Source organism: Symphalangus syndactylus, chromosome 12 (genome assembly GCF_028878055.3).
Source record: "Symphalangus syndactylus isolate Jambi chromosome 12, NHGRI_mSymSyn1-v2.1_pri, whole genome shotgun sequence".
In the NCBI taxonomy this organism is placed as follows: Eukaryota; Metazoa; Chordata; class Mammalia; order Primates; family Hylobatidae; genus Symphalangus; species Symphalangus syndactylus.
The window spans coordinates 61,086,822-61,110,625 of NC_072441.2; the positions used below are offsets into that span (position 1 = coordinate 61,086,822).

General features: G+C 39.3%; 1 protein-coding gene across 3 annotated transcripts in view; it reads right to left on the reverse strand.

Annotated features, from left to right (window-relative positions):
• The window catches only part of SLC25A24 (solute carrier family 25 member 24), a 65,155-nt gene that overhangs the window by 40,643 nt on the left and 708 nt on the right, over window positions 1–23,804 (reverse strand). Inside the window, exons 2-4 of one of the 3 annotated variants that reach the window (XM_063624395.1) lie at window positions 19,766–19,814; window positions 9,900–10,026; window positions 6,020–6,107 (exon numbers count right to left, since the gene is read on the reverse strand). In XM_063624395.1, coding sequence (XP_063480465.1) covers window positions 6,020–6,107; window positions 9,900–10,026; window positions 19,766–19,814 — 264 coding nt within the window. Of the gene's footprint in view, window positions 1–6,019; window positions 6,108–9,899; window positions 10,027–16,553; window positions 16,892–19,765; window positions 19,815–23,804 lie in introns of those variants that run through there. The other 2 variants (XM_063624396.1, XM_063624394.1) reach the window with 2 other exon arrangements.

Below are 23,804 nucleotides of genomic sequence, written 5' to 3' on the forward strand. Positions count from 1 at the left end.
CAGAAATCATGGGGCTGAAAAATACAATGAACAAAATTAAAATGCAATATGGGAGCATCAACTGCAGAAGTGATCAAGAAGAAGAAAGAAACTATGAACTCAAAGACAGGTTATTTGAAAATACACAGAGGAGAAAGAAGAATGAAAATGAATGAAGAAAGCTTACAAGATTTATGGAACAGCATCAAAAGAGCAAAGTTTTGAGTCACAGGAGTTAAAGAAGGAGAAAAGGAAGATAAAAAGGGTAAAAAGCTTAATTAAAGAAACAGTAACAGAAAATTTTCCAAACCTGGAGAAAGAGGTAAATATCTACATCCAGAAAAAGTCAAAGGTCTCTAATCAGATTCATTCCAAACAAGACTACCTCAAGACATATTATAATCAAACTATCAAAAATCAAAGACGATGAGAGGATCCTGAAAACAGCAAGAGATAAGAAGCAAATAACATATAAGAGAGTCCCAATATGGTTGGAAACAGACTTGTCAGCAGAGAACTAACAAGTCAGGAGAGAAAGGGATGATATATTCAAAGTGTTCAAGGAGAAAAATACCAAACAAGAGTAATGTACCCAGCAAAGTGTCCTTCAGAAATGAAGGAGAGATACTTTCCCAGACAAACAATAGCTGAGGGAGATAATCATGACCACACCTATTTTATAAGAAATGTAAAAGGAGTTCCTCAGGCTGAAAGAAAAAGATGCTAACACAAAAACATCTGAAAGTATAAAACTGACTGATAAAAGAAAGTACACGGGTAAATTCAAAATACTCTAATACTGTAATGATGGTATGAAAATCACTTATATTTGTAAAAGGAAAGATAAAAGAGAAAATTATTAAAAGTAATAATAGCTACAATAATTTGTTAAGGGATACGCAATATGAAAAAATGTAAACTGTGATATCAAAAATTCAAAATGTCAGGGGATTAAGTAAAAGTGTAGATTTTTTTTGTTTGGAGGGGTTTTGCAATAAAAATTAAATTATCAAGTTAAAATAAACTATTATAACTCTTAAGATTTTTTTTGTAACCTCTTGGTAACCACAAACCAAAAACCAATAGGAGATACAGAAAAAATAAAAAGCAAGAAATCAAAACATACCACTAGAGAAACTCACTTAACCACAAAAAAAGACAGCAGGAGAGGAAGAAAAGAATAAAGGATCTACAAAAGAACCATGAAACAATAAGCAAAATGGCAGTACCAAGTCCTTACTTATCAATAATTACCTTGAACATGAATGGATTAAATTATCCAATCAAAAAACATAGTGTCTGAGTGGATAAAAAAAACTAGATCCAACTATTTGCTGCCCATGACAGACTCATTTCATCTGTAAAAATACACACAGACTGATGGTGAAGGAATGGAAAAAGATGTTCCATGGGAACAGAAACCAAAAGAGAGCAGGAGTAACTCTACTTGTATCATATAAAACAAACTTTAAGCCAGAAATTGTAAAGGAGAAACAAAGTTCCTATATAATGATAAAAGGGTCAATTCAATAAGAGGATATAACAATAAGTTATATGAAGGCACTTTTACTCCAGTCCTCCCATTTTGAATTTTCAATCTCACAATTTATATATTTTATATTGCATATCCCTTAATGAATTATGTAGCTATTGTTTTTTATAAACATATATGAACCCAACATCAGAGCACCTAAAGATAAATACCAAACATTGGCTGGGCGTGGTGGCTCATGCCTGTAATCCCAGCACTTTGGGAGGCCAAGGCGGATGGATCATGAAATCAAGAGATCGAGACCATCCTGGCCAACATGGTGAAACCCTGTCTTTACTAAAAATACAAAAATTAGCTGGGTGTGGTGGCACGTGCCTGTAGCCCCAACTACTTGCGAGGCTGAGGCAGGAGAATCGCTTGAACCGTGAGGCAGGGGCTGCAGTGAGCTGAGACCCTGCCCCTGCACTCCAGCCTGGCGACAGAGCGAGACTCTGTCTCAAAAACAACAACAACAACAACAACAACAAAAAAGAAAACTAAAGAAAAACCATTAATACGTCTGAAAGGAGAGATAGACTGCAATACAGCAATAGTAGGGGACTTCAACACCCTACCTTCAGCAATGCACAAATCCTCTCAACAGAAAATCAGTAAGAAACATCAGACTTAAACTATACTCTAGAACAAATGGACAGATCGGACATAAAACATTTCACCTAAGGGCAAGAGAATACACATTCTTCTCAACTGCACATGGAACATGCACCAGGGGATACCATATGTTAGGCCACAAAACAAGTCTTAACAAATTTAAGCAGAATGAAATCATATCAAGTTTCTTTTTTTTCGACTGCAATAATAAAAAACTAGAAATCAGGCCGGGCACAGTGGCTCACGCCTGTAATCCCAGTACTCCGGGAGGCCGAGGCGGGCAGATCACAAGGTCAGAAGATTGAGACCATCCTGGCTAACACAGTGAAACCCCATCTCTACTAAACATACAAAAAATTAGCCGGGCATGGTGGCGAACGCCTGTAGTCCCAGCTACTCGGGAGGCTGAGGCAGGAGAATGGCGTGAACCTGGGAGGCGGAGCTGGCAGTGAGCCGAGATCGCGCCACTGCACTCCAGCCTGGGTGGCAGAGCTCCATCTCAAAAAAAACAAAAAAACAAAAAAAAACTAGAAATCACTAACAGAGGTGCTTCAGCAAATTCACAAATACACGGAAATCAAACAACATGCTCCTGAATGATTAGTGGGTCAATGAAGAAACTGAAAGCAAAATTCAAAAATTTCCTGAGATGAAAAAAAATGGAAACACATAATACCAAAACCCATGGAACACAGCAAAAGCAGTTTTAAGAGCAAAGTTTATGGCAGTAAACGCCTACATAAAAACAAAAAACCTCAAATAAACAACCAAAAAACCCCAATAGACATTTTTCAAAGACATACAAATGGCCAAAAAGTACAAGAAAAAAAAAAGCTCAATATCACTAATTACCACAGAAATGCAAATAAAAACCACAATGAGCTATCACCTCATACTACACTTAGAATGACTATTACCAAAGAGACAAAAGACAACAAGTGTTGGCAAGTATGTGGAGAAAAGGGAACTTTGGCACCCTGTTGGTGAGGAGGTAAATTAATACAGCCATTATGGAAAGCAGTATGGAGTTCCTTTAAAAATTAAATATAGGGCCGGGCGCGGTGGCTCACGCTTGTAATCCCAGCACTTCAGAAGGCCGAGGCAGGCGGATCACAAAGTCAGGAGATGGAGACCACGGTGAAACCCCGTCTCTACTAAAAATACAAAAAAAATTAGCCGGGCGTGGTGGCGGGCGCCTGTAGTTCCAGCTACTCGGAGAGGCTGAGGCAGGAGAATGGCGTGAACCTGAGAGGTGGAGCTTGCAGTGAGCCGAGATTGCGCCACTGCACTCCAGCCTGGGCGACAGAGCCAGACTCCGTCTCAAAAAAAAAAAAAAAAAATTAAATATAGAACTACCATATGATCCTGCAATCCCACCACTGTATGTATGTGTGTGTATACATATATATATACATATATAAAATGAAATCAATATGTCAAAGAGCCATGTGCATTCCCATGTTCATTATAGCACTATACACAATAGCCAAGATACAGAATCAACCTGTGTCCACCAATGCATGAATAGAGAAAATGTGCTATACATATGCAATAGAAAACTATTCAGCCACTAAAAAAAGAAGGAAATCCTGTTATTTGTAACAACATGAATGAAACAAGCCAGGTAAAGACAAATAAATACTGCATGATCTTACTCATGTGGAATCAGAAAAAGTTAATTTCATAGAAGCAGACAGCAGAATACTTTGGGAGTGGGGTATGGTTTGTGTTAAAGGACACACAATTTCAGCTTGACACGAGGAATAAGTTCAAGAGCTCCACTATACAACATGAAGACTACAATTGATAATAATATATTATATTCTTGAAAAATACTAAGAGAATGGATGTAAAGTGTTCTCACCACAGAAATCACTAAGTATGAGATGTATCATGTTAATTAGCTAGACTGTCACTCCACAATGTATATATACTTCAAAACATCATGTTGTACATGATAAATACATATAATTCTGTCGATTTAAAAATAAATAAATGTTTTAAATCACTGAATTGTATACTTTAGAAAAGTGAATTTATGGTATGTGAATTACATCTCAGTAAAGCTGCCGGCCTGGTGCGGTGGCTCACTCCTGTAATCCCAGCACTTTGGGAGGCCAAGGTGGGCGGATCACCTGATGTCAGGAGTTTGAGACGAGCCTGACCAATATGGTGCAAACCCGTCTCTGCTAAAAATAAAAAAAAATAGCCAGGCATGGTGGCGTGTGCCTATAGTCCCAACTACTCGGGAGGCTGAGGCAGGAGAATTGCTTGAAGCTGGGAGGCGGAGGTTGCAGTGAGCTGAGATCGCGCCATTGCACTCCAGCCTGGGCAACAGAGCAAGACTCCATCTCAAAAAAAAAAGTTGCCATAAAATATTTATATTAAAAATTGTGTAGCTACTTTTAAATATCCAACCCTCTGCATTATCCTTTGCTATGGACAGAACTGTGTCCCTCCCAAATCCAAATGTTGAGGCCCTAACCCACCGTGTGATTATATCTGGAGATAGCATCTTTAGGGGGTAAAGTCAAATAAAGTCATAAGAATGGAACCCTGATCCAACAGGACTATGGCCTTATAATAGAAAGCAAGAGAAAGATCTCTCTCTCTCTTTCTCTGCCATATGACAATACAGTGAGAAGGGGTCTATCTGCAAGCCAGAAAGAGAGCCCTCACTACAACCCAACCATGCTGGCACTCTCATCTTAAACTTCTAGCTCCCAGACCTGTGAAAAACTAGACTTCTATTGTTTAATGCATCCAGCCTATGGTATTTTGTCATGGCAGCTAAGCTAATACTTCTTAGTCTATTCTGAAGCTTGGGCTTAGAATTTGCATTATTCCTAAAGCTATCAAAGAAAATATAGGAATATGATTTCTGGCCTAACAGCCAGGGAAAAGCCCTCACTTTCCTAGAAGAATGTTGACTTTAGAAGCAGAATATTATATGCTGTATATCTCACTATCCAAATTCTGTTTATCTTCTTTTCATGTTTTAGGTTTTCATTTCCTGAGGAAAGCCCTTCTCATCTAGTACTAACAAAAGTCATTATGTGCTCAGCCTTGGAGACTTTGAGCCTTCCTCTTAGCAGCTGTTCGTAAAAGAAATTACGAAGAGAGAGAAAGGATGAAAATGCTACTGGCACAGATATAAAACGAGATAAATTCAATAACAAAGCCATTTAGAAAGGTTTTTTAGACAATGTGAGGACTGAAAATATTCACAACAATATTAACACAATGTAATTGTCCTTTTCTGTTTTATGTTATCACAAAAAATCAGTTCCTGCCCTGTGTTTGTAGCAACAGAGTATTTGAGAGCACCTGGGCTGCAGAGATTACTGTTCTATCCCGTGAAATAAAACCTTAAGACTATAAAAGTCTGACTTAAATAGCCAAACTGATTGCCCCAGACAATAAGGTTCAAATTTGCATTTCTGTTTTCTGAAAGTTTAAACAGGTATTTCTTTGTTAGCTAGGAGAGCTTAGTAATTTCCCTTTTTTCCAGTCACATCTAGGTTAAATAATGTGATGAATCTGCTAGTCTTCTTAGTTTGAATCAATGAGTTTTACTGTCACATTAGAAACCAAATGGAAAAAAAGTAACACCAAAACTCTTCAGCTCCTCATCTATGGAGTTAAAACCTTACTTCCTGCCATTCCACTATCCTTTGAGGCCTTGAAAGAAAGAGTCCAGTCTGAGCTTACACTTCCCATTCTTACACTTTAGATAAATGTACACATACAAAATGAATGGGAGGAAAAAAGACAAAAAGATCTTGGATATATATAATGAAGACTAGGGAAGTGTTTTAAAGGCACACTTACAAACACAGAGTTCTAATGCAGGATATTAAAGTGAAAGTCAATTGTTGACCAACATGAAGAGCTTACCTTTGAAGAATCAACTCTGCTTGTTGTTCAGAAATAGTCAGACCCAGTGTCTGGAGAGACTGGACAATTTCTGAAGCCTCAATTTTTCCTTTAAAAAAATAAAAAGGGCAAAAAATAAACTCAGAACTGATAAGAACCACAGAAATTATGAATTTCAAATCTCTCATTTAAGAGAAAGCTTTAAACTGATTAAGGCAAAATTATGCATATAGGTGAGTTATAGATTTGCTTAAATGCCTATCCCAACATCAATACTAAAAATGTAACAAATCCATTAAACAAATAAACACACATTTTTAAAAATTCAGTAATTATAACAGCCTTATAAATAATATTCCTCCAAAGAGACTGACTTCTCAAGTGGCCTTACCAAGTAATGTAATTAAGAAGTAGCAGAACTAAGATCCAAATCAAGATATTCTAACTCTAAGATAAATTCAATTAAAGTAGGATCTATTCATTTAAAAAGTACCTATTTCTACATTTTTAATAAATTACTAGACATTTACTATGCAAAACATCATATATGACTGAGTTAAAGAGAAGTAGTAAATGAGGAAATAGAGCTAAAGCACAGACTATTCTTTTAAAAATCTGGCAGTAAAAGGCCGGGCACATTGGCTCACACTTGTAATCCCAGCACTTTGGGAGGCCGAGGTGGGTGGATCACCTGAGGTCAGCAGCTAGAGACCAGTGTGGCCAACATGGCGAAACCCCTTCTCTACTAAAAATACAAAAATTAGCCGGGCATGGTGGCAGGTGCCCATAATCCCAGCTACTTGGGAGGCTAAGAGAGGAAAATCGCTTGAAGCCGGGAGGCAGTGGTTGCAGTAAGCTGAGATCGCGCCACTGCACTCCAGCCTGGGTGACAGAGTGAGACTCCATCTCAAAAATAAATAAATAAAAATAAAAATCTGGCAGTAAAAACAAGGAAGCAAGGATAAAAGAACAACAAAAGACAGAAAATTTTTAATACTAGAGAAATTAGAGCATGTTTGTAGACAGAAGAAGAATAATCAGAAGACAGGAGGAGAAAACAAAATAAAATAGAAGCAATAAATGTAAGCACTGCTGTATTTCCTTCTAGCAGCTCACAGGCTCATGAGAATCCTAAGACTACTGTACATGAAAAAGAATGAAACAAAACAAAGTAAGAGAGGGTCTGGTGCTGAAGCAGCATAAACAGCTGACTTCTCCAGAAAACGAGGAAGACCAAAATTACTGTTAGTGGTGAAAGGATAGACTTTCTTGGAGAAAGGATCCTGGAGAGATGACAGGATTCTGAGAGAATCCTCCTGGGGAGAGGGAAGGAGCAGCATAAGAATCTGGACCATGTAAAGACAGTGAGAGGCACATCTGTTAGCAAAGAAATTATGCAAATACCCTTCTGAATATTCTCCCTTAGAACTGCACTCTTAAAGAGATATGGTAAATTCTCATTATTCACAGTAATCATCTTCCATAAAGTTCTATATTCATTGCAAACACTGAATTAGCAAATACTGAACCATTGTTCCTACAGGAAAAACAGGGTTAGGTTCCTGTGAGCCTCGATTACAACACTTTCATCAACTGATTAATACATAACCTTGTCTTATGTCTGTTTCTGTTTGAAGGCACCTCATTTAATGTGTGCTGTTGATTCACTAACATTGAATTTGGGGCAAAGCTTATCAAATGCATATATTTTCTCCATAATGCATGCCATGGCTTTCTTGCACTTAGGAACACTAGACAGCACTTCAGCACTACCTTTGGGGAACATTTTAAAAAGGAAATTACCAACAGAAATACAAAAGTGCAAAAACTGGCACAAAATAGACCTTGAAAGGGATACTTGCTATTTAATAGTATGAGAGCTGAAACAAGAAGGCAGAGTGTTGCCTTATTCTACTAGCTAGGAATGTACATGCTGAGCAACTCAAGTTTTTCACTGCTCTGTGCATGTCCATGAATGCCTGGGAAAGTACTGTGAGTATATATTTTGGGGTTACTTTGGGGATAAATTTTATTGAGTAGGCAAATTTGCAAATACAGAATCCCCAAATAATGAGGATCATCTGTATATGTTTTGCATTAAGGAAGTCTGAAAAGTAAAAATATGAACCTATAATGCCACATTGTTTTAAAATATACAAACATGGGAAATTAAGGAAACATTGTGTAGATTTCCTACAAATATACCATCAAAATTTCATCTTTAATTATAGCCTCTGGTTCATTTAGAATTTTATAAAATGAACAATTGATATGTACACAACTTATGTACTGGGATAATTGACCTCTGATTATCTGGCAATTGATCTTAACGTAGCTCCATCTCTCAGCTACTGCCTGCCATAACAGCACACAGACAATCTGACCTGCAAGACAATCTGAACTGCAGAGGGTCGATGTTGGAATGAAAGTTTGCAGAGAAGAAAGAAAGCTGAGTTTTGCTAGAAGACTGGACTAAGGCTAGACTTAGGGGCATATATTGTAAGGCTTATGGGCAACAAATGTTCCAATAGTACTACTTTCCAACCCAAACTCAGCTCTTCCTGGCTGAGAGTCACAGATGTGAATAATCTTCAAAACCATTTAGAGTTTAGTTTGTTTGTTTGAAGGAACTTGCTTTGAATTAAACTTTAATATTCAGTGTAAATCAGGGGATGGCAAACTATGACCCTCAAGCCAAATAAGGTGTATTAACTTTCTTTGTAAATAAAGTTTTATTGGAAATCAGTCATCTCCATTCATTTACATATTATCCATGGCTGCTTCTGAGGTACAGCAGCAGAGACAAGTAGCTACAACTGAGACCAAATGACCCACAAAGCTAAAATATTTATTATCTGGATTTCTGGACAAAAAAGTTTGCTGATCTCAGCCATGAACCACATTTCCTCTCAATCTATTTGTTTAACCTGTTTCTTTAATAACAAGTCTGTAAATGAAATGACCCTTACTATTCATAAGTAGGGAGGGGTTTGGTGCTGCATTATAATTTTTATAAATTCTCTTTTCCTGTTAAAGATTACCTCTAGTGATGAGGGCTTCGAGACCCTATTTCCAATTAAAATTAGATAAGATCTTCAGAGTAGGGCCCCCATGACGGGACTACTGGCTTTATAAGGGGAAGAGAGATCTGAGGTAGCGCATTTGCTCTGTGATGCCTGCTAGCATGTTATGACATAGTAAGAGGCCCTCACCAGATTCGGCTCCTCAACTTTGAACTTCCCAGTCTCCAGAACTATAAGAAATAAATTTCATTTCTTCGTAAATTACCCAGTCTGTGGTATTCCATTACAGCAACAGAAAACAGATTAAGACAAACTCCAACCTATTAATCGAAATATAGAGGTCATAATCTTAACCAGAAGGTACACACTTAAATATTTATATGCTATTTTTCCCTAATTTCCAGGATCAGAGAGTATCTTCTCTAAATTAATTCTTCCAAAAACACTAACAAATGCAAGATAAAATGCACGTTTTTTAAATTTTAGACTACACAACTGTCATTCTTATATACAAATAAAAAGAAATCTCGCTTTACCCAGAGGACAAGAAAATATAATTATTATTTTTAACCTACAGGTTTAACTCAAATCAGCATAATGTTCCATAGTCAACATTTACAACAGGCCCTGCCTGCAGTTTTTAATTCAGCAATGCAATTCATTACATTTCAAAGTAATGAAAAAGAAAAGCTATCTATAAGTTTTCTTCACTAAATAATATAAACTCTACATAAAAATCACATTACTAAAAAAAAGTATTAACACAAATTATAATTATCATCTAAAACCACAGAGATTAAATAAGCATCCTTTTAGACTCTTGAAAGCATGATAAATGCTTCTTCATAGCTGGTGATAAATACAAAAGAAAGACACACCATCATTATTTTTGTCTAAACTCTTAAATGCCAATTTCATTTTCTTCTCATGGTCTTTAAGGTACTTCATAAATTCTTCAAAATCCAGCTTCCCATCTTTGTTGACATCTCCAGTAGTAAAAATTTTCTATAAAAAAAAAAACATTAGAGAGAAGTTATTGCCAATATGGGCTGATGCACTAAATTATTTCTACACATATTTCAAGCAGATTAGCTGTTTTCCTAAAAGACTATAGTACCTATTTTTGGCCAGATGTATCATCATTCATTATCGCAAAGATCTATAATAAAAGTAGTTCTACTGCTGCAAAAAGATTCCGGGTCTTGTATTAAATTTTCAATCAGAAAAATGATGCATCGATTTTTATAAAACATGACATTTTTAAAGCTAATCTAACCATGCCCTAAATTTCTTGACATGCACTTTATAAACCCCAAGATAGAAGACAAACACTTGACCTACCACAGGATTTAAAATATTGCAGCACTTTGGGAGGCTGATGGGGGAGGATCGCTTGAGGTCAGGATTCAAGACCAGACTGGACAACATAGTGAGACCTCATCTCCATAAAAAATTTTTAAAATTAGCCAGATGTGTTGGTGCATGCCTGTAAATACTAGCTACTTGGAGGCTGAGGTAGGAGGATCACTTGAGCCCAGGAATTTGAGGTTACAGTGAGCAATATTGCACCACTGCATTCTAACCTGGTGACAGAGCAAGACCCTGTCTCTAAAAACGAAAGAAAGAAGAAAGCCTAAAATAGTGGTTTCCCCTTTGATTTCAAAAATTAATCTTTTACTAAGGATGATCCGTATAAAAAGCTGTCATAGCAAACTGTAAGCCCTCTCCTACCACCACCCAAAATACAACATTCTACCTATTATGACACTCACAGTCACCCACTCAAAGTTTACAAATTCTACTGTTCTGATGGTCATGCTGTTTTGGGCAAATAATGCCAAGTTGGGCCGGGCACAGTGGCTCATGCCTATAATCCCAGCACTTTGGGAGGCTGAGGAGGGTGGATCACCTGAGGTCGGGAGTTCAAGACCAGCCTGACAAACATGGAGAACTCCCATCTCTACTAAAAATACAAAACTAGCTGGGCAAGGTGGCGCATGCCTGTAATCCCAGCTACTTGGGAGGCTGAGGCAAGAGAATCGCTTTAACCCGGGAGGTGGAGGTTGCTGTGAGCCGAGATCGCACCATTGCACACCAGCCTAGGCAACAAGAGTGAAACTCTACCTCAAAAAAAAAAAAAATTAAAAAAATAATGCCACATTGTGACTGGATGGTTTCATGGTCATGGTCAGATCTCCAACCTCCAGACTTAGAGAGACAGATCTGAAACTTGTGAGCTGCAACTAAAGCTACACTTAGAGAAACATTTATGGTTTAAAATGCATAATTAGAAAAGAAGAAAGACTGGAAATCAGTGACCCATCATTGAGGCTTATCTCAATCTCAAGAAATTATTTTAAAATTAAGCAAAAAAGAAGTTGAAGGAAATAAAGAGCCAAAAGTAATGAGAAAGAAAACACACCACTGGGAGGATTAACAAAGCCTCTTTGGTTCTTTGAAAAGACTAATAAAATTGATAAACTCCTAAAACTGGCAAATAACCAATGTCAGAAAGTAAAGATGGAAACTACTAGACACTATAGACATTAATGATATTATGAACAGCTTTATATCAAAAATATGAAAGTGAGATAACAAACGCCTACAAAAACAACTTATTAAACACTGACATAAGACAGCAGAAATTCTGAGTAGCCCTATACTCAGATTTTAAAGAAATTTAAAGTGTAACTTGAAAACATTTCCATGAAGAAAAATTGAGGCCCCCATGGTTTTAACAATAATGTCTACCAAACTTTAAGAAAAAAACACCACTTTTCCAGAGAAATGAAAGGGTGAGAACATTTTCCAACCCATTTTATGAGGCGGGTATACACTTGATTCTAAAACCTAACAGGGACATCACAAAAAAAGGAAAATTACAAGCAATGTCAACTAGCGAAAAAGATGCAAAACTCCTGTATAAAATATTAGCAAATCAAATCTAATAATACACAAAGTGGATATCATATATATATATTCATGCACTGTATACATTTCAGTCAAGGATAGACCATATATATGACAGTGGTTTAGTAAGATTATAGTACCATATTTTCACCATGGAATACTACACAGCCATAAAAAAGAATAAAATCATGTCCTCTGTAGCAACATGGATGCAGCTGAAGGCCATTATCCTAAGCAAATTAACGCAGAAATAGAAAACCAAACACCACAAGTTCTCACATACACATGGGAGCAAAACATGGGGTGCACATGGATATAAAGACGGGAAAAGCAGAAACTGGGGACTACAAGAACAGGGAGGGAATGGACAAGGGTTGAAAAATTATCGATTGGGTACTATGCTCACTACCTGGGTGACAGGGTTCAATTGTACCCCAAACCTCAGCATCACGCAATATACCCTTGTAACAAATGTGCATATACCCCCCAAATCTCAACTAAAAGTTGAAAAAAATTACCATATTTTTACTGTACCTTTTCTACATTTAGATACACAAATACTTAGTGTGTTATAACTGCCTACAGTATTCAGTGCAGTAACCTGCTGTAATCCAAGAGAAAAATGTCACAGCATTCTGTGGCGCCATTTATGTACTGAAGTTTCATCTAAGAGGTTTATATTTTGGCCAATGGAAATATCAGCGAGCAAGAATAGTCACTGACCAAAAGGGGCTTGCTGCCCGATGAACTAGAAGTCAATACTATAATACCAGGTTTTGAGAAAAGAAAAGCTTTTTATTGCAAGATGACCAGCAAGAAGACAGGAGTCCAGCTCAAATCTGTCTCCCTGTGCTGGCTTTAAGGTAGTTATTAGAAAATGTTTGGGGGCAGATTCTGGGATTAGTGGGTGTTGGTGGAAGGAAATGGGGAGGTCTCCCAAGTACTTAGGCATGCATAGTTACCTCTTCATGCTACCTTACGGATCATGTGTGAAAATCCAGGGGGAGTTAGTATAAAATATGTGGTGGAAATTTGGGCTGTAACATCACCAAGTTAGTTCTGTGCAGACTTGAGTTGGCCATATTCATTCCAACCAGTTTTAGCCAGTTTCGTGTTATCTCATAAGTGGAGAGATTTTCAGTGTTTCAGCAAGTTGCTTCTTTTTTAATCTGTCATCCTGAAAGCAAGATTTTCTCTTAGTCATTGGTTCCTTTCACTCTTTGGGGCCACAGTTTTCACTAACATTTTGGAAGTAACAAGTTAAAGGACATCCCTGACCCTATTTTTGAACAGTTTTTTTTTTAACCCATATTTCTGCAGCATTTCTTATGGTAAATCAAGAGTTATGATTGCCTAATGAGTCTGACTTAACAATACAATAGTCCTCCCTTATTCACAGTTTCACTTTCCACAGTTTCAGTTACCTGCGGTCAATCATGGTCTGAACTATTAAATGGAAAACTCCAGAAACAACTCATAAGTTTTAAATTGCACACCATTCTGAGTAGCATGATAAAATCTCTCAACATTCTGTGCCATCCTGCCCAGGAGGTGAATGTCCTTTTGTCCAGCATATCCATACTATAGATGCTACTTGCCTGTTAGTCACTCAGTAGCCGAACCAGTTATCAGATCAAAAATATATAGTCTATGGCCGGGCACACGGTGGCTCACACCTGTAATCCCAGCACTTTGGGAGGCCAAGGTGGGCGGATCACTTGAGGTCAGAAGTACGAGATCAGTCTGGCCAACTTGGTGAAATCCCATTTCTACTAAAATTTAAAACAATTAGCCAGGAGTGGTGGCACACGTCTGTAGTCCCAGCTACTCCGGAGGTTGAGGCACAAGAACTGCTTGAACCCAGTAGACAGAGGTTGCAGTGAGCCAAGACTACATCCCTGCACTCAGCCTGGGTGACAGAGTGAGACTCCATCTCAAAAAAAAAAGAGCTAAAGCTAATTAAAGATAAAGTAAAAAAAAATACTGAAATATATATATATATATATATATATAGAGAGAGAGAGAGAGTATATATAGGGTTCAATATTACCCACGGTTTCAGGTGTTCAGTGGGGGTCTTGGAAAATATGCCCTGCAGATAAAAGGGGACTACTATAATATGAAAGACTAGGAATGGATTCCCCTTTAAATTTTCCTGTATGTTCCTTGTAGAAATAAAAGACCAATCAAACGAGAAAAGTAAAATCTACTTGGCCCAAGCTTGCTATAGCAAGGGAGTCAGACACGTCACTTGCGTATTGACAGAGACTCAAAGGCAGGCAGAGGAGTGGGAAAGCTTTACAATGGGAAAAAGGGAAGGCTTCAGGCGTTTCCTGATTGGGGGCTGCTGGCCCCGGGGAAGCTGTAGGAGGGCTCATTAGAAACGGGGCATCCTATTTGATTAGTAGGTGGTACATATTTAGCTTTCTCTGGTTCGTCCTAAGTTGGAAGTGAAGAAAAAAATTAGGCGGACTGTCGGTTATTAATCAAATTCTGACCATTTGGGGCTGTTACAGCAGTTATTGCATAGCTTTGTGTACTGTCTCTACAGATAGCAACCTGACTTCCTGTAAGTCTGAGATAACAGGCTGGTTTCCCGGTCTGTTTATTTTAGATAAAGTGCTGGTTTTCTGGGCAGACTGCTGTAAATTTTGAGTCAAAGTTCTATTTTTATTTATGGTCTGACCATTATCTCTTCGTATATTCAGTTTCTCAACTTTCACAGGAAAAAACAAAACAATATATTGTTCAAAAACAGACTATTTTCACAATAAAAAGTTATTGCTTTTGTATCTTGACACGACAATGTAAGTACCATTTCTTTTTTTTTTTTTAATCAGTTGAGCTTTGTCTATATAAACAAATTTTCCTACTGGGGAGGTGGAGATGTGTGGGAAGAGACCTCATATCAAAACCTCCTAGCGATGTGACTGCCACTTGAGGAAAAGTCACAACGGTGCTCCTCTGAAACAGAATGTTCTGTGTGGTTGGTGCAGAATTCTCTGGGGACACCTCTCCCTTGGGTTTTGACATGTGAACCCTCGTCAGTCACCACTAGGTACACAAAGCCTCCTTGCCAAAAATGCAAGACAGATCTACAAACCTTTTGTTTCAATAAGGAAGAAATGTGTTTCAAAAGATTCGACTGGATAGCGTAACCCAGAATTTCTTATGAAAGGCTAGTTTGTATCAAATAAACAAATACAAGTTACACTTGCAAACCTACATATAAGAATGTCTTTAAACAAATATGAAGAACACTTTTTTTTTTTTTCTTTTTGAGATGGAGTCTCACTCTGTCACCCAGGTTGGAGTGCGGTGACACAATCTCAGCTTGCTGCAACCTCTGCCTGCCAGGCTCAAGTGATTCTCCTGCCTCAGCCTCCTGGGACTACACACACCCACCACAACACCCAGTTAATTTTTGTATTTTTAGTAGAAATGGGGTTTTACCATATTGGCCAGGCTGGTCTTGAACTCCTGGCCCCAAGTGATCCACCTGCCTTGGCCTCCCAAAGTGCTGGAATTACAGGCATGAGCCACTGCACCTGAACAAGAACACTTAACTTTAAAAGGAGAAACAGTGTTTTTTCCTAGGAATTAAAAATCCAGATAAGCTTTGCAGAAATAACATTTTGGACTGAATTGGTCCACAGAAAGTACACAGTCCAGGCCTCTGATATAACAGATGAGGATACCAGGGTACAGGGCTTGGAATACAGAATGTGCTCAAACTAGAACTGACCCATGACTGAATGGATGCTTCAATATTCCCAAAGTTCACATGGCTAATAGAAAGAGTTTTACTAAATTTTAACATGACAGAACTCAACTGACAGTTTTTTGGGCACAAAGCACCAATTATCCAAAATAAATTCAATAGTCCGCATGCTCATGGATCTCCCAGTCTACTGGGTCAAACATCCAAAGAGCAAATATACTTATAAAGTAATTATTATATATAATAATAAATTCCAAATGAAAAATAACTTGGAAATACTGCAATAGGAGTATGTACAAAGCATAACATGCTGAGAAGGAGCCTATAGGTTAGCCTGCTGGGGAAGAGAAGGGTTAGCCTAAGCTCGGTACTGATAACTAGGGTCTATTAATTAAGGCATATTATGAGGAAACCTCAGCACTAGTGAAACCCAAGAGTAAAAGCCACTTACACTGCCCCCTTCCAGGAACAGAAACCAAAACATAACATCAGAAAATTTCCAATCACCACCCCACTCCCAAATACACGTAGAGTGATTATCCCAGTTCTCTGAACTGGGGAGGGCGCGTCTTTGGCCTAGACGCCCCACTGGGTGACTAATGACAGGTGAGCACATTGAACAAGGTGACTCCTAAGACAAGGCGGTATGTAGCCAACATCTTGAGAGCAATCTGAAGTTGGAGATTTTACTACAGCCAGGGGGAAAACAGAGAAAAATACTTGAGAATGTGTTAGCTGTGTTGTGTTATTCTTAATAAACAGTAACGCTGGTCAACCACCTGAACACTGCAGTGGGCCCAGGTCAAGCCTGACAACATGTAAATTTTGCTCTCTCTGCCCAATGCCTCTCCAGGGCTCCCAGCCCCAACGTCTCTCTGATCACAGCCCCAGTGAGACCCACCTTCGCTTCCTCTAGGGATTGAATGGCCCCTATATCCTCCAGGCCTTCCTGAAGCTCAAAAATGTCCAAGGTCCCCATCCTTTTGTCCAGGTACCAAAAGAGATCTCCGTAGAGGGAGTCCATCGAGGATGTCTCCCTCGCAGCTCCGCGGCCTGAGTGAGCCCCAAGGGAGTGGAAATGCGACGGACCAACGGGATCTCTGCCCACCACACGTCCAGTGGGAAGAGGCCTAAGACAGCATCCTCCTCAGGGGCGCCAAACACAAAGCACCTTCATCGGTTAAAGCTCTGGAAGGAGAGGGCTCATCCTAAAGGCTCCAGCGCAAAGGCGCGAGCGCGCAGGACCCGGGACCTGCGTGGGTCCGAACTCGGGGCTGCGCTGGGAGACCGCGGAGTTCCTGCCGCACTCACGTCTGAACAGAAGCCCTGGCTCCCACTCCAGGAAGAGTCCAGCCGGGGCAACTCACGCCCCTTTCCCCAGAAACTTCCAGGGAGAACCCAGCACAGGGCCATCTAAAAGTATAGCTTCTCTTTTGGAGAGAAGTAGGTCGGGAATGTGGGGACATGGGCTATTGTAGCATAAGTGACTGGAGGTGGCGGCCTGCCAACATTTAAAAAAAAATTGTTTGGCTGCACCTGTCTAGGAATCCTTCTTTTCAAAAATCTTTATAATGATTTTTTAAAATAAAATAATTTTATTGTAGATTCAGGGGTTACACCATCACCTTGTTACAAGGGTATATTGTGTGATACTGGGGTTTGCGCTCCTAATGGTGCCATCACCCAGGGTGTGAACGAAGTACCCAGTAGGAAGTTTTCCAGCCCTTGCCCTCCTCCCTCCCTCCCTCCTTTTGGAGTCCCTAGTGTCTATTGTTCCCATCTTTATGCCCCATTTACCCAAGGTTTAGTTCCCCCTATAAGTGAGAACACAGTATTTGTTTTTCTGTTTCTACAATAATTCGTTTTAAGTTATTGGCTTCCAGCTGCATTCATATTGCTGCAAAGGACATGATTTTGTTCTTTTTTTGTGGCTGCAAAGTATTCCATGGTGTGTATGTACCACATTTTCTTTATCCAATCTGCTGCTGATGGGTACCTACACTGTGTTGTAGGAATCCTTTTCTAAGGTTGCAGCCCTGGAGAATTGCTGTAATAAAGACTAGGAATTGAATGAAAATCTGCCCACTTGGGCCCTTTCTTCTGTGACACCTCCCCTCACAGTTTTTTATCTTTTATCTTCATCCAACCACTACAATGGCTCCAGGGCAAGACTATCCTTCAGCTGTTAGTGGCTGGATTGGAAAGATGATCTCAAAATAGGCAAAAGTTCAGTGATCTTGGGTCCCAGAGAGAAGTTAGGAGATACTCATAAATACTATCTAGGGCTTCCTCTTAATCCTCACCCTGCAGAACCATGGAGGGCCCTGGCTTCCCCAGACAAACACCTGTGCTCCCTCATCCTGCACCACTGGGAATATGGAGGTGCAGTTTCATAATAGAAACTCTCCACTTTTTATGTAATTTATTTTCCTAAATATGGAGATCAGGTACCCTAAAAAGTTGAATATTAAAATTCAAAAAGAAAATTTAATTTAATTTAGCCATTATCTGTAAGCTCTTGCTCTACACCACCCATCATGTCAGATACTGGGGACATAAATGGCCCATCACATGTCCTTGAAATGCTCATAGGTTTCCCTCTGGGAGGAGGTTGTACCATGGTTAGTCAAAAAAACTACTGAATAAACATTTTCCCCCAGAGCTGTTGAGCAGTGGCAGATGTCTAATGCTGTCACACAAGATGTGCTGTGGCCCAATCAAGAATGAATTCTTTCGGCCGGGCGCGGTGGCTCACGCTTGTAATCCCAGCACTTTGGGAGGCCGAGGCGGGCGGATCACGAGGTCAGGAGATCGAGACCACAGTGAAACCCCGTCTCTACTAAAACTACAAAAAAATTAGCCGGGCATGTTGGCGGGCGCCTGTAGTCCCAGCTACTCGGAGAGGCTGAGGCAGGAGAATGGCGTGAACCCGGGAGGCGGAGCTTGCAGTGAGCCGAGATCGCGCCACTGCACTCCAGCCTGGGCAACAGCGAGACTCCGTCTCAAAAAAAAAAAAAGAATGAATTCTTTCAAAAAGAGAATTGTATGGTCCACAGGGAATGGTCCTTCCCTGTGCAACACAGAGAATGTAGGTAGTGGCAAAGAGCCACAGAAGGCAGATAGCCAGGCAAAGAATGAGCCTTGGGTTAGAGTCTACAGGACCAAGCAGAAAAGACAGAAGTCATGGCCAGGGTGATAAGGGAAACAGACTGACAGCATTTAACGGAATTGACAGGAGTTGAGAGTTTCATCTAATAAAAAGCAGGTATTTTTGTTGAATAGCTCCTTCTGGTTTTTTAAATTTCCTGTTCATTATTTGCTTATTATTTTTCATTCCCCACACACCTACACACACAGACAGACCTACTTACTATAGGGAGGGTTTTGAGAATACAATGAAGAACGCTGTCAGTGTTGTTCACCACTATATCCCCAGTTCATTAAACAATGTCTGGTACTGTTTGAAAACATTAAATGAATGAATTTACTATTTATGCTAAGTTACTGGGTAGTTCTTACCATTCCTAGTTAAAATTTGAGGCCTCCAGGCATTAAATAACATGGCCAAGGCCACTGTCTAGCAAGCGGTGAAAACATTTGAACCCTGTTCTGATTCCACAGCCTATAATAATAACCATTATATCCACTAAAACAGTTAATCTGTAGTAAACACTATGATCCACATGTCAGAGTTAGGCTTCAAACGTTCTCAACAAATCCTTTTGTTTTCATAATTCCTGTCAAATATAGATACCTTGGTGGACTCCATTCGATCCTTAAAAAGATAAGATTTTTGAACTCAGCATGGTCAAAAGAAATTAAGCAGTGTATTACAGAATGTTGTCTTGTGGAAGCTTCTTTCTAAATGTTTTTTCTGGAATACTGATAAAGAAAGTGGGTTAGGAAAATTATAAAGGTGAGCTGGGGCCTTAAACAATGGGCAATCATATACCAGGCAGAGAAGGGGGAATGAGAGAAATCTCAGGCAGAGAGAAGAAAATAAAGGGATCAATGTACATGGTTGTGGCCTAGTCAGGGAATATGGCATGTTGGGAGTTTGGAAAGGTGACAAAAGGCTTAGAATGCTACAAAGATGGAAAGGGTATTTTATACCTTACTAAAGAATTCTTCGATTTTTTTCATTCTTTCAGACACTTTATTTCTGCAGAGAAGGATAACATCAAATTTAGAATACAAATCAGGAGAGAACACAAAAGATACAGATTTTATATATTTTAGAACATTTGATAGAAATGTAGTTGAAATTCCATTGTTTTTCTTATACCATAATCTTTCTGTTGTGATGCCCCAAAACTCACTCTATGATTTCTGTATCATGTCTTCTTAATATTGTGCCAGAAACCATAACATGTCTGACAATTAAAATATTAAGGAAATGGGCCAGCCATGGTGGCTCATGCCTGTAATCTTAGCACTTTCAGAGGCAAAGGCAGGCAGATCACTAGAGGCCAGGAATTCAAGACCAGCCTGGCCAACATGGCAAAATCCCATCTCTACTAGAAAATACAAAAGTTAACCAGGTGTGGTGGCATGTGCCTGTAATCTCAGCTGCTTGGGAGGCTGAGGCACAAGAATCTCTTGAATCCAGGAAGCAAAGGCTGCAGTGAGCCAAGATCGCACCACTGCACTCCAGCCTGGGTGATAGACCAAGATTCTGCCTCCAGAAAAAAAAAAAAAAAAAAAAGCAATATTAATGAAATGAACCCTCCTTGTTAACAGAGGAATTACTTAATGGAGTGAAATCCTGATTCCATTCAATGCAATAAACATTTGCTAAGCTACTATTCTTCTATGTGACTCTATTTCTTCTGTGATTGTAAATGTAAACATTTAAAGACAGAGAATTTAAAAAAATCATAGAATGTAAGAGTCAGAATGGCCCTTAAATCAGGTTACCAGTACACCCACTCCTCTAACACTGGGTGATCATTCAGCATACACTTCATACTCATGGGCACAGAGGTTCCTCAAGAAGTTCACCAGCTAGTAAATGGGATACCACATTTTAAAGGGTTTTTTAACATGAACTTTCATATTCTGCCACATATGACCTTGTTAAAAGCTCTGTCCAGGATGCAGGCAAGATACCTGCATTTTAAGAATAAGAAAGTAAAGCTCCAGTAAGGCTCAAACTTGACAAGGGTTACACGGTTAATTTACAATAAGGATGGAACTCTCTTTAGCTTGCTGCTTCCCTTCTTGCTCTTGGTAATTGTCCTAGTCCATCTGGGCTGCTATGACAAAAATACTATTGGCTTACTTAAACAATAAGCATTGATTTCTTGCAGTTCCAGACACTGGAAGTCCTAGATCAAGGTGCTAGGAGATTTAGTGTCTAGTGAGGACCCACTTTCTGGTTCCATGGACCACTGTTTTCTTACTGTGTCCTCACACGGTGGAAGGGGCAAGGAAGCTCTTCCGGGTCACTTTTATGCAAGCACTAATCCCATTCATGAGGGCTCCACAGGAAGAAAGAAGATGGGGGTAGAAGGGGGAAGACAAGAGGGAGAAGGAGGTGCATAAAGAGAAAATAACTGAAGATTTTTAAAAGGAAATAGGATTACTAGACAAGTATAAGAAAATTAGCAATGGTTTAAATACTGTATCTGCTTGTTCTCATACTACATTCTACTCTCAGTCTATATCCTTATACTACTGAGTCCTAGGAGAACTTAATGTGAATTTTCTCTAATTTTTAACTTTAATTTTTCACTAATTTCATAGGGAGGAGATTTGGAACATATAGAAAAGAAAGCTCATATTTCTACATTCTTTCCATCTAAAATCTAAAGAAACTTAAACAGAAATTTGTTCTCTTCTAAATGTTCAATTCATTACAAATGCTTGGAAACATGGAGATGAGATCAAATCAGATGAAAATGTATAGAGATTTTGCTTCAAGCTGAGTATTTGGCTTAGATACAAACTACTACCTTGAAACTTTCCACCGAAGAGTCACCCCACAGTTCCCATTTCTATGCTCAAGTAGCCAATCTCCTCACTCCTTGACATTACACAAACCCCTGACATGCCTCTGAAATTTTCCCCCATAAAGGTTGACTGTGTAATCCTAATTCTATCCCACGTGTGATGGTTAATTTTATGTATCAACTCGTCTGGACTAAGGGATGCCCAGATAGCTGGTAAAACATGATTTCTGGGTGTGTCTGTGAGGATGTCTCTGGAGGACAGTAGCATTTGAATCAGTAAACCAATGAAAGAAGACTGCCCTCACCAAATGGGTAGGCATAATGCAATCCTGTGGAGGATGTGAATAGAACAAAAAGGCAAAGCAAGTGCTACGTTTTGTTTGTCCCCACAAAAACTCATGTTGAAGTCTAATCCCTGATGTGGCTGTGTTGGGAGGAGGGACCTAGCAGGAGGTGTCAGGGTCACAGAGGCAGATCCTTCATGAATGGCTTGGTGCCATTCTTGCAGTAGAGAGTGAGTTCTCTCTCTCATGAGACTGAATTAGTTCCCTCAGTAATGGATCAGTTCCCTCGAGGCTGGGTTTTTATAAAGCCAGGACATCCCTCGGATTTTGCTTCTTCACACATGTCCACTTCCACTTTGACTTTCCACCATGTTGTGACACAGCAGGAAAGCCCTCACCAGGAGTCCAGCAGATGCCAGCACCACGCTTCTTAAACTTCCCAGCCTGCAAAACTGTGAGCTAAATAAATGTCTTTTCTTTATAAACTACCCAGTCTCAGGTATTCCATTATAGCAACACTAAATGGACTAAGACAGGAAATGAAAAGGAATTTCACCTGCAGAATAGGAGACTTTATAAAGACTGATACCCTGAATGAGCGAGGATGTGGAGAAGCAAGCACTGTCAGTCAAAAGAGTGAAAATGGGTCCAAGGTTTCCAAAAGGCAATAGGTATCCCAATTTAAAATGTGTGTTACCTTCAGACTCAGCAATGTCCACTCCTCAAAATTTATCCTATGAAAGTAACTGGACCAGAATGAGAAAATGAATACAAAGGACATCCATTGCAATTTCACTTACAATCGTTTTTAAACTATCAATAAACTAAATGGTGGTTTAAAAAGAATTAGTAACATATACTATGACACAAACATATAACAGAATATGATGCAGTTACGTAAAAATGATGGTACAGCAGCAATTCTCAAGCTTTTTGATTTCAGGATCCCTTTACAATCTTAAAAATCACTGAGCACTCCAAAGAGCTTTTGTATATTGTAGGGACCATGGAGTTGTACCACCGAGATCCCCCTTCAAAGGTGCCTACTGTGAGGAACACAGTTGACTTCCACTCTCTAGCCTCTAACCCTGGCATCTGCTGATGCACTGCAGCAAGGCCGTCCCTTTCCTGGGCTGCTTCCAGCCAATGATTGGACATGGTAGGGAACTCCAACTGGGCCATTTCTGGGACAATCAGCACAAAGTACCAAAAGTTGGTTCCTTCAAAGTATGAATAAAATATACAAAACTTTGGCAAGATTGAAGGGGAGAAAAGGATAGATATCAGGAATGAAATAGAGAACCTACCTACAGATTCAGTCAGAAGTGTTATAAAATCATCAGTGAGTATTATGAACCTTGGACAGAACTGGCAGTTTCAAAAAACAATTGTAACTTAACTAAATCTGACTCTAGAAGAAACAGTAAACTGAAGAGGCCTATAACTACCAAAGACATTAAAAGAGAAGTTAAATATAACTATATAACAGTTGTTGGCCCTCATAGTAACCTAATCACTTTCCCTCTTAGGATAAGAGAATGCCAGTGTCAGGGAACACTTCAACAGGGTTGGAGAAGTTCCACATATCTCCACTCTACTAAAAGGGCAGAAGTTCAGGGGCACAGTTAAGATGACTCAGAGAAAATGAAATTGCTCAGTCGCAGGTCAATCCTTCAGATCAATTTATGTACCTAGGGCATTAACCTAGGAATGTCTTAAACAACGAAATGCCGCCATTCCTTCTCAACAGGAAGTGGGGGAAACACGCGATTGGTTTTCAAACAGTTTTGAAACAGGAGACAACACACATAGCTGGTGTTAACAAAGCAGCTTCGAAAGAGATGAATGTGTGCGCCTTTTTACAAAACTTGGGACCCACTGAAGTCTGACAGCTAAAACTGATTACATGTTTGCAAG